The sequence below is a fragment of the Leucoraja erinacea genome, chromosome 22, assembly GCF_028641065.1.
Source record: "Leucoraja erinacea ecotype New England chromosome 22, Leri_hhj_1, whole genome shotgun sequence".
Classification (NCBI taxonomy): domain Eukaryota; kingdom Metazoa; phylum Chordata; class Chondrichthyes; order Rajiformes; family Rajidae; genus Leucoraja; species Leucoraja erinaceus.
In genome coordinates, this window is record NC_073398.1 from 18,965,246 (window position 1) to 18,984,625 (window position 19,380).

General features: G+C 42.0%; 1 protein-coding gene across 5 annotated transcripts in view; it reads right to left on the reverse strand.

Annotated features, from left to right (window-relative positions):
* Positions 1-19,380, reverse strand: part of brd1a (bromodomain containing 1a) — a 40,764-nt gene that overhangs the window by 3,883 nt on the left and 17,501 nt on the right. For 2 of the 5 annotated variants that reach the window (XM_055653046.1, XM_055653045.1), the window contains exons 7-11: positions 14,296-14,541; positions 10,523-11,026; positions 6,273-6,405; positions 4,795-4,925; positions 2,483-2,613 (exon numbers count right to left, since the gene is read on the reverse strand). In XM_055653046.1, coding sequence (XP_055509021.1) covers positions 2,483-2,613; positions 4,795-4,925; positions 6,273-6,405; positions 10,523-11,026; positions 14,296-14,541 — 1,145 coding nt within the window. The remainder of the gene's footprint in view (positions 1-2,482; positions 2,614-4,794; positions 4,926-6,272; positions 6,406-10,522; positions 11,027-14,295; positions 14,542-19,380) is intronic. The other 3 variants (XM_055653050.1, XM_055653048.1, XM_055653049.1) reach the window with 3 other exon arrangements.

The following is a 19,380-nucleotide window of genomic DNA, read 5'->3' on the forward strand; positions in this document are numbered from 1 at the left end:
CAGCCAGCACATCCTCCCCCTGCACATAACCACAACCACGGCCAGCACATCATCAGCCACCCTGCACATGCACACTGGCACGGCCACTGGTCGGCGCCGGGCACGTTGTCCCTCCCTTTGCATTGTGGGAGATCTGGCCGCCATTGCTGTCCGGTCGCCGCCTCGCCTTGACCGCTGAAACCCAACGCAGAATCACTCCCTGGAGCTGGAGTAACTCTTGCTTCTTGATTTCCTGGTCCTCCAAAAATATTCCAAATGGAATTTAAACTGGAGGTGGAAGAGGGTAGACTTAAGCAAAAAAGGGTTCTTGGGGGAAAAAACAGCTACCTTCAATTTAGTTGCGTCTGGTTGGGTAACTATGGTAGGGTGAAGATTATTCCATGCTTTAATTGTGCGGGGGAACTCCGTGGAACAGCCAGCATCTCTGGATAGAAGAAATTGGGCGACGTTTTGGGTAGAGACCCTTCCTTAGACCCTCTGTTTTTAGTTTAGTTTAAAGATACAGTGCGGAAACAGGCCCTTCGGCCCACCGATCAACCGTACTCTAGTTCTATCCCACACATTAGTGAAGTAAGTCAAGAGTGTTATATTTTCTCACGATCTAGTTAGAACAATGAAACCCTTACTTGCAGCAGCACAACAGAATATGTAAACATAGTGCTCTGTAAACAATGTTATAAACAAGAAAACAAAACAGTGCATATTTATATATGAAGATATAACTATATAAATATATATATGTGTGTGTGTATGTAATATATATACCCACACATACACAATTTCCCTCGTGGCATTAATAACGTTCTATCGTATAGTATTGTGTGTGTGTAGGAAGGAATTGCAGATGCTGGTTTAAACCGAAGATAGAAACAAAAAGCTGGAGTAACTCAACAGGTCGGACAGAATCTCTGGACAGAAGGGAAATATTACGTTTTGGGTTGGGTCTGAAAAAGGCTCCTGCACACCTTTGTATTGTGGAAGGAAACAAGAGCACCCGGAGAAAACCCATGCGGTCAAAGGGAAAAGGAGCAAACTCCATGCAGACAGCATCCATATTCAGGATCAATTCTGGGTCTCTGGCACTTTTAGGCAGCAATTTTATGTCCAATGTACTGCCCCATAGTATTGAACTGAATTAAAACATACAGTAGCTGTAAAGAGGGACATAGCGTGACTTAAGACTGAAAATGGATTGTTTATTTTTTTTAGTAGCCAGTTATCAACGTATAATTTTTTGTGTGTTGGAAAACAAAATATAGTGGCACAGCTGGTAGACTTGCTGCTTCACATGCCAGAGATCTGTGTTCGATCCTGTCCTCGGGCACAGTCTGTGTTGAATTTGCACATTCTCCCTGTAAGCGTATGGGTTTCCTCCAACATTCCAAAACGCATTGGCTTTGTAGGTTAACTTGTCTCTGTAAAATTGCCCCTAATGTGTAGGGAGTGGGTGAAGAAAGTGAGATAACAGAACTTGTGTGAATGGGTGGTATACAAAAAAGCTGGAGAAAATCAGCGGGTGAGGCAGCATCTATGGAGTGAAGGAATAGGCTTTTTTCGGGTCGAGACCCTTTTTCAGACTGATGTCAAGGAGGGGGGCGGGAAAAAGAAAGGAAGAGGCAGAGACAGGAGGCTGTGGGAGAGCTGGGAATGGGAGGGGAAGGAGGGAGAAAGCAAGAACTACTTGAAATTGTAGAAGCCAATATTCATACCGCTGGGGTGTGAACTACCCAAGCGAAATACGAGGTGCTGCTCCTCTAATTTGGCCATGGAGGAGGCCCAGGACAGAAAGGTCGCATTCGGAATGGGAGGGGGACTTGAAGTGCTGAGCCACTGGGATGTCAGGTTGGTTATTGCAAACTGAGTGGAGGTGTTGTGCGAAGCAATCGCCAAGCCTGCGCTTGGTCTCACCGAGGTTGATCATACGCTGAATAATCCAACCACATTTTTGTTTGGAAGTGGAAAGAAATAATATAAATTGCATTCGTTGCAATGTAGAAAAAGAGTTGAGATACTGTATTGTAATTTTGCTGCATGTCATTGTGGTATATATCATGTCTTGATTGGTGAATATGTTTAGTTTGTGACTTTATTTGAAGCAGAAATAATATGTGAATGCTTCATTGAGCATAATTCGGACTGGTAACTATGCACATCGTCCGAGCACATTATCGCACGCATCATGCAAGCCGTCTTAAATGACCACCTAAACTGTCATTTGGCAACCTAAAAAGCTGCCTAGGTTGCCCGGCTAGCATCAGAGAAAAAAAGTTCAGTGAGAGCCCTGTTTGTACACAAGGAATATCAAACATTCACTTAATGATCTTGTGTTTGGACGATCAAGGCATTTTATGTTCAAGAAAAACATATGGCAAGCGTATTTCCCACTATCTGGGCATGCCGATTTAGAATCATTACAATGCAGACTATGACACCGTCAGCAAAACAAGCCAAAGCAATTTAGTGGATAATTCTATTTTTTCACCATAATCAATGCTGTTAAACCCACCAAGGCTGGATATGATGGATAACCACTGCACTTTGCCCAAATTAACTTTAAAGGCTCCAAAGCAGAACTGGAATCTGTAGAGGTCCACATACTATTTTGTCCAACTTCTAGAAGAAAGATATATTTGTAATAATTGTTTAAAAAAAATCCATTCATAGAAACAAACATGTTCTGCATATCTGTCACACAAAATTCAACAATTCAAGAAATTCAAATCAAATGTTAGTCACTGTGTGTGCATTCATGCAAAAAATCTTCTGGGTATGGCAGAGTAAAAACTTCAGAATATTTTTTTTATATCTTTAAAAAATTCAATGACCCTTTGCTCTTTGCTGTTTATATTAGGTTGTCAATGCACTTGAGACAGCAAGACCTGGTAGCCTATTCACCACGTTTAAGAAGAAACTGCAGATGCTGGAAAATCGAAGGTAGACAAAAGTGCTGGAGAAACTCAGTGGGTACGGCAGCATCTATGGAGCGAAGGAAATAGGCTTATGGTCATGGTTATCATGGAATATCATCATGGTTGGTAACTTCAATTAAGCAAACTTCAAGAATGTATTCTACCAACTACCATCTGCACGTCTCCTGCCCCACATGGAAGTGTTAACATGTTAGACCAAACATGCTATGCAACCAAGTATGCCTATTAGTCCACCCTCGTCCTCAACTGATCATCTGTTGGTGGCTTACAGACACAATCTTGAAGCACGAGACACCAACGAAGAATAATACTGCAGGGGTCTCAGAAGTCAGAGTCTACTTCAAGACTAACGAGTCAGTGGTCTTGAACATGTTTAAGACTACTTCATCCAAAAATGCGTTGATGTTGGGTTCTGTCAATGACAATTAGGGTCTATTCTAACCAGAAGCTTTGGACGAATTGGGAGATTTCCTCTCACCTTTAGTTTAGATCCGAACCTTTCCAATAAAGATGACCCCTTTCAAAAAGATTATGTATGATCTCCATTAGGCTATCAGGGATGTCAAGAGAGAATTCCAGAAGAAGCAAGAGGTTCAATTTAATCAACCAGTTGTCAGGTGAGCCTGAATACAATTACAGGTTACAAGATGAAATTTGGGACAATCTCTGGCAATGGTGCATCCCTACTGGGTCAGCTCAATGCTATTTATGCCCGCTTTGAACAGGCAAAGTTTACCAAGGTGCATCTGTCCCAACTCAGGTGTCTTTGTGGCAGATCTGCTTTAATGAGGGTAAATGCTCAGAAAGTTGTCGGCCTGGATGGAGTCCCTGGACAGGGCTCTGAACTTGTGCACGTCAATTGGCCACAGTCTTCATCAATATTTTCAACCTCTCATTTCAACAATTTATCATGTCCCCATCTGCTTCAAGGAAACCTCCATCATTCCAGTCCCATAGAAGTGACCCAATCACCTTTTTCACACCACTTCAGGGAGGTGCTGCATAATTTTTATTCTATCCTATTCAGTTGTTGCGTTATTGCACTTTCATTTTTTTGCACTACTTCAGATTACACTATAATCTTTGCACCAATCTGCTGTTTTGTTTTCAACATGGCAATTATAGATACAAAAATAAAAACAATGTGTACTATTTACATGCACCCTAAATTAACTATTCAATTAAATAATAGTTTACTTTTAAGAGGTTGAGGGTATTGCCAAATTGATTTTAAATTGTTAAAAACTCAATGGAGAGCAAGTACACATTTGTTATTACTGTAATCATTTAAGCTAAAATGATATTTGGAAAATGACTAGATTTAAAAACAAAATGATCAAAAATAGCTACTCTTACGACAAAATTTCAGTCTTCAAAATAGAACACTATAATTATTCAATGTGTATGCACCCATAAATATTAACCCTTTTATATTTCCAGATGAACGGAAAATAAAAGATGAAATTAACCAACAAATTGAAGACCAAATCGTTTTAAAATTGATTTGTTTAGTTTAGAGATACAGCGCAGAAACAGGCCCTTCGGCCCACAGATTCTGCACCGATCAACGACCCCCGCACACTAACACTATTCTACACACACTAGGGACAATTTACAATTTTACTGAAGCCAATTAACCTACAAACCTGTTAAGTCTTTGGAATGTGGGAGGAAACTGAAGCACCGGGAGAAAACCCACGCAGGTCACGGGGAGAACGTACAAACTCTGTTCAGACAGCACCCGTAGTTTGGATCAAACCCCAGTCTCTGGCTCTGTAAGGCAACAACTCTACTGTTGCGCCACCATGCCGCAAAATAATAACCAAATAGTGTTGATCTGCTGCAATACTAAACAATCACATACCTGCTACGATTCTAGCTGCTTTGGCAAAGTTGCCATTTTCAATACAAGCAATCAATTCATTTCTGTTCTCTAGAGGGTTTCTTCGAGCTAGTGCTGGTTTTCCTTTGCCACACTTAGGAAGACTTATTGTGCTGGCAAAGAAAAAAATAAATGGGATTTTCCTTGACCAAAAAGGTATAGCATAATGTAAAACTGTAAATAACAAATATGTAAAATACTAACATCCTCAAATTTAATACACATTTAAATATATACAGCCACATGCAGGGAACCCTCTCAACTATTAGTCAAACAAATCACTGCAGCATTGTACTACTGCAATAATTTTAGAGGAGATATTACACAAGGGTGTAAACACTTGACATCAACTATACACATTGCTAGTCTCTTACCGGCATTGAAAATGAAAGACATTTTATCCAACACAGTATCTAATACATGTCAACGTTTTGGTTGTTACAGACATGATTAAGATTAAAAGTGGTTGAACCCCTTTTTTTTTAAAGATGGAAACTGCAGTCCAATTCTAATGCACTGTAATCCACTATAATGTTTAATATAATAAATAAATGAAATCCAGAATGTTGGTTCTAGCAAGTGAAATTATACATTTAAGACATTTGTATAGCACACAATATGTGACATGCTCTCTTTCCATCCAAGTCATTAACATTTATTATAAATAACTGAAAATCCAAGTCCTTGCAGCCCTCCACTAAATCTGGATTTAAAAAATAATATTATTCCTGCTTGTCACAATCAGGTACATCCAAGTTCAAATCATTAATATTTAACCTAAATACTATGTCCTAATGGACCTTTGGAAATTACTACCATGTGCCTCTCTTCAGCCCAAATAAACAACTGTTTACAACTCTTTCTCAAAGCCCATTTCACATAATCTAATTTGCCTTAATACATTTGAGAGCATTCCTACACTAAAGTTTCTCAATTTTATGGTCCTAAAATTTTAAAGACTTGCTGGCATCTACTGGTTTTGCTTAATCAGTAGAGATGATAATTAAAATAAAAAATATTCCAAAGGTCATGTCCTTCCCCAATGTCCTATGAACTAAAACCAATTTTCCACACCACCACCATGTGTACATGTGTAACTCTTTATTTAAATCTTCAGGGTTCAATTCAGAAGTACCCACCATTAAGTGATGGGTTTCATTTTTTAATGCAAATAAATAAGGTGCGGTATTGCCTACCTTTTTATCCTGAAGTGAAGATACAATAATTAGTGTTCTTTAGATTTAGCATTGAATAACATAGAAACATAGAAATTAGGTGCAGGAGTAGGGCATTCGGCCCTTCAAGCCTGCACCGCCATTCAATATGATCATGGCTGATCATCCAACTCAGTATCCCGTACCTGCCTTCTCTCCATACCCTCTGATCCCCTTAGCCAGAATAAGTTAGCTATCGCTCCGAACAAATACATTAAATGTCTGGGTTCAGCGAATAATCGTTACCTTGCATGGTTGGAAACGGCACTGATACTAGTACATATACTTGATTCTGAAGCACAACGACGTCGCTGATGATCAGTTGCATTGGTCTGTGTGGTTTCCGGTTTTTCTTCATTACCAAATCCATTAGATAATACTGGAAAATTATATTGTTAATTATTATTACAAGCAATTAAGACTTTAATCTTTCATAACTTTCTGAATTTAGTCATCATTTCATCCAACAAAAAGGGATGCTATTAAATGAATTTGTTAAAATATGGCAGGTCTTGAACAATGACCGAAGAGTTGTTATCCAATTAGAGCATTACAAAATGGACAGTCTCATTTGGGATTCTTTATTCCTCCATTAGGTAGGACAGATCTCAACCCTGCTTGGAACCCCTAGTTTCCAAAAAATATTGAATGCATTAATCAAATTGAAGATAGATCTTACAACTGGAAAGCTTGTGAACATTACCAGAATCAGATAATTGCTAGTAAAGTGACAGCACCTACCAATGACCCCAAGAAAGCTCCACTTTAGATATCCGTAAAGATTCCCCTTTTGCTAAAAAGCTGCTCTTATAACTAAAAAGACGTCTAATATTAAAAACCTTACATTGCGAGATGACTCGGCAAATAATTTTGAAACAGCAATTCAGAAGCAAAAAGGATATTTTTAAATTAACATTTTATGCGCTTGACCGCTAAATAACAATTGGGAAATATGTAACAAAAGGTAGAAGCAAAAATATCATAAATATTACAAAATTTTAAATGTTAAATCTCTTAAACATTGAATTTTGAGGGAATTTAATACACGTATTAAAAAAAATGTGATTTTGTTCCAAGATAGTAATGATTAAGGTTTGGCATCATGAGGGGGGTGGGGGGGGTGGATGGGTGGATGGGAGGAGGGTGTTCAGGTTTTTGGGTTACGGCCCATGTGCCGTAGGTTGCCAAACCCTGTCCTAGATGTTTGGCCTCATTGTGGTCCTCCACATGTTTTACAAACGATTCACCTGGTTAGTTTTATCTCCGGCTGCTTCATGTTGTCGGCGGCTGCACATCCAACCAAGAAAGAAGAGAAGAGATGCGACGTCACTCACAGCCGCCAACTGACGCGCTTCCAAAGACCACACAGATCGTTGTGATATAGCGCAAAAAGACAAACTGTGCAGGGACTGAAGACAGTGCGAGAATTCTGTCATCAGTGTGAGAATTGGCTGAAATGCGTGACTCTCACGCTCAAAGCGTGAGAGTTGGCAGCCCTGTCTAAGGCCAGGATGTGACAACAGACGCACAGGGAGACACATACACAAAGGAAGACACACACACACACACAGGGAGACAGACACACACACACACACACACACAGATAGACAGACACACACACAGGGAGACAGACAGACACACACACACACAGGGAGACACACACAGACACACACACACAGGGAGACAGACACACACACACACACACAGGGAGACAGACAGACACACACACACACACACAGGGAGACAGACACACACAGGGACACACACACACACAGGGAGACACACACACACACACACAGGGAGACACACACACACACACACACACAGGGAGACACACACACACACAGGCCACACACACCCCCAGCCACACACACACAGGGAGCACACACACACAGGGAGCCACACGCACACAGGGAGCCACACACACACAGGGAGCCACACACACACAGGGAGACACACACACACAGGGACACACAGACACACACACACAGGGAGACACACACACAGGGAGACACACACACACAGGAAGACACACACAAACACACACACACAGAAAGACACACACACACACACACAAGGGGACACATACAGAGACACAGGGAGACACATACACAAAGGGAGACACACACACAGGGAAACACACACACAGGGAGACACACACACAGGGAGACACACACACAGGGAGACACACACAGGGAGACACGCACACACACACACAGGGACACACACAGCACACACACACACACACACACGGACACACACACACACGGAGACACACACACACAGAGAGACACACACACACACACACACACACACACAGGAGACACACACACAGGGAGACACACACAGGGAGACACACACAGGGAGACACACAGACATGCACACACACACAGGGAGACACAGGGAGACACACACAGGGAGACAGACACACACACACACACAGGGAGACACACACACAGGGACACACACACACACACACACAGGGAGACACACACACACACACAGGGAGAGACACACACACAGGGAGACACACACACACACACAGGGAGACACACACACACACAGGGAGACACACACACACACACACACACAGAGAGAGAGACACAGGGAGACACACACACACACACACACACACACAGAGACACACACAGGGTGACACACAGACACACACACACAGGGAGACACACACACACACACAGGGAGACACATACACAAAGGAAGACACACACAGACACGCACACAGGGAGACACACACACAGGGAGTCACACACACAGGGAGTCACACACACAGGGAGTCACACACACGCACACAGGGATTCACACACACACACACACACACCTTTCCTTCCCCCCCTCCCTTCTCTTTCCTCCCCCTCCCTCTTTTTCCTCACGCTTCCTCTTTCTCTCCTTTCTCCTTCCGTTCCTTCATCCCCTTTCTACATTCCCTCCCCCGGTCTCTCTTTGCCTCCATCCCTCTCTTTCCCTGGCCGCCCAATGGGGTCTGGTGGGCACGGTGTAGCGTGGATTGGCGGCGCTGGCGCTGCCGTGTAAGTTGAAGGGCAGGAGAGAGGGAGGGAGCGAGGTTGCCGCGGTAGCCAGAAGAGCAGTGCTCGCAGACGGCTCACAAAAGCGCTGGCACCCGCTGCCCGGGACCGACGCGCTTCCCCAATCCGTGCAGATCGCTGTCATGCGCCGCAAACTTGAGACAAACTGTGTAGGGACTGAAGATAGCCTGTCAGCGTGAGAATTCTGTCTTCAGCGTGAGGGCATGAGATTTGGCTGAAATGCGTGAGTGTTGGCAGCCCTGCAACCGCAATGTGCAATATAATGGCTAGCTCACTAAATGAAGAAAAAACGTTAAAACTGCTTTCACAATTAAAGTTTTAGGAATTAGTTTACAAAGCACTGGCCAAACTGGCATACACTTTACAGCTTATTGGCCTATTAAGTATTCCTTCAACCAGCTCCTCCCGTCTACTTTCATAGATTTATTTGTGGATTAAAATGCAGGAAAAATGTTAACCTGGGGAGATGTGGCTTATTTGCCCCCTTTATGTTCAGGCCCAAGTTCAAATTTAGGACACTCCAGTGCAGCACCACTCTATGCAGCAGATCTGATACCAGTTCTAAGACCATAATGAAAACAAGGGCCTACATCTCTACCAAACACATGCCAATAGTTTAACATTTAAAGTCCAGCTAATAAACATCAGGAAATCATAAAGTTCTACACTAGCTGAGTTTCAGTCACATTTTCAGAACCATTACATTTATCTGCATCACTGGGATCACCAAAGCACAACTATATCCTATTTTACTTCTACCTTATTAACCAAAAAGGCTTTCAAGCGTGGGTGCAGATGTGAACAGTATAAATGAGATTTCAAGATAACCAAATCAAAGTTTTGGAAAAATAAATCAAAGTACATAAAGTACGGAAAAACAAGTTTGCAGAGACTAAAGGTGGCCTATAATGATGCCATGAGAACACTGCTAAGGAAACCTAAATGGTGTAGTGCTAGTAACATGTTTGTGGCTGCAGGAGTCAGTACTTTAGAAGCTATCCGAAGAAATCATATGTATAAATTCATTTGCAGGATAAATGACTAAAAATGTAATTATTGTGGCCTTGTCAAACATAAGGTTTAGCATTACACACTACGAATCTCAGTCGTGGAGACACTGGTATCGCTGTCTCGTTGCAGGACATTGATCATTCTTTTTTATTCTGGATTTTAATTAATGTATTGTGTTTTTTTTAAAATATATATAATTTATGAATGATGCTTTTACTAGTGATATACTAAGATTTTGTATGTGTTTTATGATTTTATATGCAATGTATTTTTATGTACTGTTGTCCCTTGTCTGGACCTTGAGTCTGAAATAAAGTTTATTATTATTATTAATTAAAGGAAAACCACATAGAAATAGATATCAAGTCCCAAGGATCTTTCCTTGTATATGCATAAATATCATTAGCCATTGATCCTTACCCAGACCACTTTTTTTGAGAGGTAACTTTTCACAATCTCCTTCTGCATCCCCACATAAGCTCCGCGATCTCTTCCTTGGTTGTAATAATGTCTCCAGTCTGGGAATTACCACAGATAAGAAAGTTTTCGATCCCAGCTGCCCTTGATGTGGTTGAGTTTCTGAATTTTTTGCTTGGTTTTGTGAGTTCATGCTTTTGGGTTTTCGGAAGAGGGCAGAAGAATGTATTCCACCATCAGGTGGCAGATCAACTGTAATGGATTTTGAGCTACTGACGTCACCATTAATCAGGTCTTCTGGAGTGTGTCCATTCATTGTCACATTCTGCAAGGAAGTATTACTCGCTTCATCACCATCAAACTTAACTCTTTTATTTAATCTACTCTGGTCAGTGCTAGGTTCTATTGGTTTAAGGATTGGTGGTTCTGATGGAGTATCTGAAGTTGGCAGAAGAGGCAAAGTATCAGATGGTTCAAGAGTAGGCGGCACAGAAGACTTGGAATCTCCTGAAACAGTAATTTACAAATCTTAATAACAGTACAATTAATTCAAAAATAGTTGTTTATGTCTGCTACCATTTTACCACATAACACCCAGATCTATTATTTGGCTAACTAGTAAATATTTAAAAACAGTGCCCTCCATAATGTTTGGGAGAAAGATAGATTCATTATTTATTTATTTGCCTCTGTACCCCACAATTTGAGATTTGTAATAGAAAAAAAAATCATATGTGGTTAAAGTGCACATTGTCAGATTTTAACCAAGACCAATTTTATACATTTTAGTTTCACCATCTAGAAATTACAGTAATGTTTATACATAGTCCCCACATTTCAGAGGATACACAGCAATGTCATGTAAATGAAAGTAGTCATGTTTAGTATTTTGTTGCATATCCTTTGCATGCAATGACAGCTTGAAGTCTGCGATTCATGGACATGGAAACCCAGTTGTTGGGTGATTTCTCTGGTGATGCTCTGCCAGGCCTATATAGCAGCCATCTTTAGCTTTTGCTTGTTTTGGGGGCTAGTCCCCTTCAGTTTTCTCTTCAGCACTTCTCTTTTATAAGGCATGCTCAATTGGGTTCAGATCGGGTGATTGACTTGGCCACTTTTTACAATTTTTTAGCTTTGAAAAACTCATTTGGTGCTTTAGCAGCATGTTTGGGATCATTGTCTTGCTGTAGAGTGAACTGCCGGCCAATGAGGCTTTTGTTTGAACTTGAGCATGTAGGATATGTCTATACACTTCAGAATTGATTATGTAACTCCAATCAGCAGTTGTATCATCAATGAAGATATGTGAGCCAGTACCTTTAGCAGGCCACAACACCCCCACCACCGTGATTCACAGATGTGGTGGAATGCTTTGGATCTTGGTCAGTTCCTTCTCTCCTCCATACTTTGCTCTTGCCATCACTCGGATGCAAGTTAATCTTCATCTCATCTGTCCACAAGACCTTTTTCCAGAACTGTGGTTACTCTTTTAAGTACCGTATTTCCCGGCAATGAAGACGCACCTGCATCAAAGATGCACCCCCATTTTCAGTAGCTAAATTTTGGAAAAAGGCTGGCGGGACATAGAATTTCTCACGCTCAAAAATAAATAAATAAAAATGAAGAAAGTGACAATTCAATTGGCCCAAGGCTTCCAGATCTCCTACATTCTGAATGACTAAATGTGTGTGTGGGGGGGGGGGGGGGGGGGGGGGGGGGGGGGGGGGGGGGGGGGGGGGGGGGGGGGGGGGGGGGGGGGGGGGGGGGGGGGGTGGAGAGATGCTAGCAGGTGGAGAGGGAAAAAATCAGAGCACACCAGGACAAGTTGAATCAGTTGTGATCTTATTGAATGACAATACTAGTTCACGGGACCAATTGAGGTTACTCGCACTGACACAGGAGTAAGCTCCACCACCCGCTGTCCTGTTATCCATCGCCCAGTGACCCGCTCCGCACTATGATCTTTGCTCTTGAGCTGGTCCCCTCACTGTCCGGTCTCCGAGGCAGGTCAAAAATACGGATAACGAGAATTTCAAAACTAATACCAACTGCTTTTGTGCGCATCTGTTGACAAGGCAGCAGCATTCTTATTCTCTCTGTTATTCTCACTTGAACAACAACCTCCACACACCTCCAAAGCATGTCCCCATGCAAATTTACATTGAAAGACACGGACCGGGCAGTGAATGCCTTGCAGTGTCACCCAGCACAGCAAGTGAGGTCATGTCTTGCTCCCGGCAGCAGTCAGATTTTATGGATTTGCGGGAAGCGGCTGACATGAGCGAGGCCGGTGAGCCGCAGGGGAATGGTGTTCAGACGGAGAGCACTGCCAGAGCTGAGTGGGCCGGCAGAAGGCGCCGAGATGGCGGCCGGTTCTGCTGTCCGGACCCGGTGGCTGCACACAGCCACCCGAGCTACTTCCCTCCCCGGCCACAATGCAGTGGCTCCACGCCCAGAGCGCTGCGGCAACGGTGAGTGAGTGAGTTGCTGACATGATCCCTGACTCTCTACTTCCCAACGCTCCTGCCCGTGTTGACCCGGGCCAGATTTCCCACATGCTGTGAAAGGAACTCTCTCCCCCCAGTAGCGCTGCCCTTTTAGAGCCTCTTCCCACTTTATAGCCGCTTCCCATCAGCTGCCAGCAATGAGGGATAGCCAAGTCTATCTTTCTTGGCTAACAACCTAACCTTCTGCCTCCAAGAAGCAGGTTAATTTGTGTGTCTTATTTTTGGGTAAAAAATAGCATCTACATTGCCGGGAAATACAGAACTTCTTGGCAAACTGTAACCTGGCCATCCTATCTTTGCGGCTAACCAGTGCTTTGCATCTTGCAGTGTGGCCTCTGTGTTTCTGTTCATGAAGTCTTCTGCGGACAGTAGTCATTGACTAATCCACACACGACTCCTGAAGAGTGTTTCTGATCTGTCGGACAGGTGTTTGGGGATTTATCTTTATTATAGAGAGAATTCTTCTGTCATCAGCTGTGGAGGTCTTCCTTGGCCTGCCATTCCCTGGTTTATTCTGGTTTCTCAGTCTCATGATGGCATATTTGACTTTAATTTGCACAACTTTGGTCTTCATGTTGATAAATAGCAATAAACGTTTCCAAAGATGATGGAAAGACTGGAGGAAAGACTCGGTGCTGAACAATTACAAACACCTGTGAAGCCATGTCCCCCAAACATTATGGTGCCCTGGAATTGGGGGGTGGGGGTGGGGGGGAACTATGTATAAACACAGCTGTAATTTCTACATGGCGAAACCAAAATGTATAACAATACCATTTAATAAAATTTGGCAATGTGCACTTTAACCACGTGTTTTTTTCTTTTACAAATCTCAAATTGTGGAGTACTGAGGCTAATAAATAAATTATGGGTCTTTCTCCCAAATATTATAGAGGGCAATGTATAAGAATAGTTCAAGATAACCCTCACTAAAACTGAGATATTATTCTGTGTATATCTTTATTTAATTAACCCTCCATAATGCTTTAATATAACTGAAACTTGGGTTACAGAACAAAATGGGCTGAATATAAGTATCTTTCAATACTCTTAGGTTCTGACATTTGGGACTTACTGCTTTCAGTGAAGCTTTTACAAAAGATAAGAGAAGAACCTTTCTGACGCATTGCACCGTTTACTGATTCCAACTATTTGTCACATTTCGAGTTATTTTATTTTCCCCTGCATGAATATTTCACCTTCAGTATAAATGGGGTAATAACATTTACATAATTTACATTTTATAATTATATTCACTGTGTTTCTCACCATCTTGCTCCAACTTTGCTCCATCATCGATTATACTGTTTTCACCATGTGCATGTTCACTTTGAGCCTTCTGTTCACTTAATTTGAGCCGGATGTTATTAATTTCTTTTCGCAGTAACTTGACGCGTCTAGATTTAGCACTGCAGGCTTTCATTGCACATGTCATGTCCAGTTTCTCCAGCAGTTCTTTGAGCTGCACTTCCAAAGACATGTTCTCTCTATTTGCAGGCACCAATAATCTATCCACTACAAAGAAAGCAAAATAGATGTTTTAATGGAAATCAACAGCTCTCAATAGTTCCAACATTACCATAAAAATAATCACCAAATAAAAATCAAAAACTAACTGCAGATGCTGAAAATCTGAAATTAAAAAAAACAAAATGCTGGAATCACTGCATACTAGGCAAAGAGAAAGTTGTTCATGTTAACTTTCTTTCTACAGAAACTACTCGACCCATTTCCATGATTTTCTGCTTTTTAAACATAGTTCCTTTACAAATTTCGTAAACAATTTAGAATCCACATCCCAAACATAACTAACTGCACTAAAGGTTGAGATTGTAATCTTTAGGTTTTCCACAATCTTTCACATGTACTTACAATTCTATTGATTCTAATCAGTCATTACCCATAAAACAGTCCACCTTTTCCTAGTGGCTCAAAGTGAGCCTCTGCATTCCCAACCCAAAAAAGCCTCAACAAAGCAGAGGTCCTGCAGGTTCTGAGTAATTATTCTAGTGTGCTGATTTCTTTTGGGTCCATGACAGTAGCAATGTTTAAATATTTTAAAATAAAAACCCACGATTAACTATTTAACAGTACGCCAATTAGACTAAGGCATTGAAAGGGCTTTGACATTTTTAGGTTGAGTACTACATACCATCAAGAGGCTGACAATAGAAATTAGAGTTATAAATTGACAAGAATGGGAAAGGCAAAATTATATTTACCAGAAAGTACGAAAAATATGTAATGCTAAAAGGAACAAACTACAAACAGGCTCCATGCATGAATAGGGGTCTATGAAACTTGGAAGATAAAACACTTGGTGTCAATGGATGGCATTAAATTTTAAAATAATCTAGGGAAAAAATACAAGAGGCATGGCTGCGCATTGGAAATATGAGTAATGCGCAAGGATTGCCAGACATTTATATTTAAGAGGAACATTTAATGTCCAGGCCAAATGGACTGGTCAGTTTGAATCTATAGTAGGAAAAATAACAGGAACCTTTTCTAAAGTGAGAATAGAAGAACAATTTTAAACAAAGTATAGCACTAAATAGGTAACGTGTGTGCATTTCAAAATAGCAGTAACTGCTTGATCAATATTATCGCATATTTTTAAAGTTAGAGAGTAGATTTTAGATATGGAGAAGATTCAATGTATCCAGATTTTTCAATAGAGTTGCATTTCATAATGGATTAATAAATAAATGGACAGAAAACAGAGTGTGGGAGTAAATAGCTATTCACAACAGAACGTGGGTAATGCTGAATCAACAGATGGCCATAAATTAGATAAATGATTTAGCACAATTTGTACATTTGCAGATATAGATAATTTGGGTGGGATAGTCAATACTAACGAAGACTGCAGCAAAGAACATTAATATATATATTTTTTAAATTGACATATAATTGGCATGATTTTGATGAGAAGAATGAAAAGGTAATTTATTACTTGGATAGTTTGAATCTAGATGGTATGGTGTGGTGAAGCAAATAATTCAGAGCACAAATATACCAATTGTGAATAGGTTTGCTAAAGGTTATCAGGGCATGAATTAAAGCAATCAATGGTATTAGTTTTTATAAGGGAAAGAACTTAAAAATAGTGAATGTTATGCCAAACGTGTGAAAAAAATTGGATGGAACATAATTGAAGAATATTTTCAATTCTAGTTGCCATAGTATACAAGACAAGCTTGGTGATAATAAAGGAACCATTGAGATAGGGTGCAAAGAAGATTAATAAGGATGTTACCAGAAATGTGAGGGCATACAAATAATGTGAGGGGATTCAAATTGTAATCAGCAGAGCAGGTTTATCTTCTATATGACAGAGGAAGTGGTCATTTTGATTCTCAGAACACCAATCCCCAAACAAATTAGTTTTCCCTGCAACTCATTCCCATCAATTCTATCCCCGTTACTGCCAAATAAACACAAGGGGAAATTTACAATGGCCATTTAATTTACCAAACCCATATGTCTGAGGTATGGGAGAAAACAGAAATGTACACGTTTCCTCCTACTTCCCACAAGGTCGCAGGGTGAACTTGCAAACTCCACAACATCAAAGGAGTTGAGTATCGAAGCCATGCCATAGCAACTGTGTGGCAGCAGCTCTACCAGCTTGCCACTATGCCTGGTAAAAGGCAGCTGGCCTAACAGAACTCTAAAATTATGAAAGTTTTTAAATAGAATGTACAGTGCCCTCCATAATGTTTGGGACAAAGACCCATCATTTATTTATTTGCCTCTGTACTCCACAATTTGAGATTTGTAATAGAAAAAAAACATGTGGTTAAAGTGCACATTGTCAGATTTTAGTAAAGGGTATTTTTATACATTTTGGTTTCACCATGTAGAAATTACAGCTGTGTTTATACATAGTTCCCCCATTTCAGGGCACCATAATGTTTGGGACACATGGCTTGGTGGGTTTCAATGCTTTCTTAATGCAGGTATAAGAGAGCTCTCAGCATCTAGTATTTCCTCCAGTCTTTCCATCATCTTTGGAGACTTTTATTGCTATTTATCAACATGAGGACAAAAGTTGTGCCAATGAAAGTCAAATAAGCCATTATGAGACTGAGAAACAATAAAACTGTTTCCTTAGGCTTACCAAAATCAACTGTTTGGAACATCTTTAAGAAAGAGAGCACTGGTGAACTTACTAACCGCAAAGGGACTGGCAGGCCAAGGATGACCTCCACAGCTGATGACAGAATTCTCTCTATAATAAAGAAAAATCCCCAAACACCTGTCCGACAGATCAGAAACACTCTTCAGGAGTCAGGTGTGGATGTGTCAATGACCACTGTCCGCACAAGTCTCGTGCAGATGGGGCTCGTCAGCCTGGGAAGGCAGTCCATCCAGGAGAGGGAAAAATTTAAAAACTTCCACTGCCTTGCGGCCATATCCAGTCATGGAAAAGGCTCCAGGAGTAAACATCAAGAAAATACGGAGTTGGAGCCCCTAAGGCAGTTTGTCGTTGTCTACAACCTCGCTCTGGCAGCTCCTGCAACGGCGATGGTGCCAAATTTTAATGGCTCTGCTGTTCGTTTGGATCGATCAGTAACATATCCAACTCCTATCCAACTCCTGCTCTCCACGCCTGGAACATCTGGTGGTGAAGTGCCATCCCTTCTACCTCCCAAGGGAATTCCCCTCCATCATCCTGACCACGGTCTACATCCCACCCCAGGCAGACGTCCGTCTGGCACTGGAGGAGCTACATGCTGTTTGGAGTCTATAGACTGGGCAATGTTCAAGGACTCGACAATGGACTTGAACAAATACGCCACAGTCGTTACAGACTTCAAAAATAAATGTGTGGAGGATTGCATATTTACAACAACTTTCCGAGTGTTTCCCAATCCGAAACCTGGATGAACTTTGAGATCCGCACTCTTCCGAAGACCAGACACCGGGCATTCATGTCTGATGATACAGTGGTCTATAAGAAGTCCAGAAGCCCTTGGTAAGACCATCAAAAAGGCCAAAAGGGACCTGCTCCAAACTGGAGGATGAGAAAGATATTTGGCAGCTGTGGCGGGGCCTGAATGCAATCACCTCCTCCAAGGCGAAACCAGGAGCCAGGAGGCAGCTCGAATGTTGGCAAAACATCAGTCTCTGACGAGCTCACTGCGTTTTATGCACGCTTTGATTGGGAGAATACTGATGTGCCTTCCCGAGCCCCCATTCGCACTGATGGTATTTCAGTCTCAGTCACAGATTCCAACATCAGTAAATCCTTTAGAGCGGTGAACCCCCGAAAAGCGCCTGGACCTGATGGTATACCCGGTTGTGTTCTAAAAACCTGTGCGGACCAACTGGCTGGAGTTTTTAAGGACATTTTCAACCTCTCACTTCTGAGGTCTGAGGTCCCCACCTGCTTTAAAAGGGCATCAATTATACCAGTGCCCAAGAAGAGTAAGGTGACGTGCCTCAATGACTATTGACCAGCGGCACTAACGCCTGTGTTGATGAAGTGCTTTGAGAGGTTGATCATGGCGCAAATCAACTCCTACCTCGACAAAAACCTGAACCCACTGTAGTTCGCTTACCGCCACAACAGATCAACGGCGGATGCGATCTCGCTGGCCCTCCAATCTGCTCTGGACCACTTGGACAACAAAAACTCATATGGCAGGCTGTTATTCATTGATTACAGCTCGACATTTAACACAATCATCCCCTCCAAGCTGGTTACCAAACTAGCAGAACTGGATCTCTGCGCATCCCTCTGCAATTGGATCCTCATTCACAGACCACAGTCTGTTCGTACTGGTGGAAATGTGTCAGCCTCGATAACAATCAGCACAGGAGCACCTCAAGGCTGCGTGCTCAGATCCCTGCTGTACTCACTCTATACTCATGACCACAGAAGACTTCATGAACAGAAATACAGAAGCTACTAGACTAAGTGGGACCCGTTGGGTCCCAGCATTACACAAGAGGGCTGGTCCCCCAACGCAATATTCCACCTCTCCACTAATTCCAATATTGGTGGCCAGTAGGGAGGGGGGGGGGGGGGGGGGGGGGGCGCTTTCTGGAGCGCTAGTATGGGTGCTGTGGGCTGAAGGGGCTGGTTTCCAGAGGGCTAGTATGGACATTGTGCGCCGAATGAATTCTTGGGCTGGCGGCTCAGTCACTCAAGCCTGCTGTACTGGCAGCTCACTCACTCATGGCTGGTGGGCTGGCAGTTGACTCACGGCTATCCCTTGAAATTCCATTTCAAGCAGGGTGCAAGTCCACCAAATTGGACTGGCTCACTTATCTTCATTGATGATACATCTGCTGATGGCAGTAGCATAATAAATTCTGAAGTGTATAGATGCATCCTATCTGCTC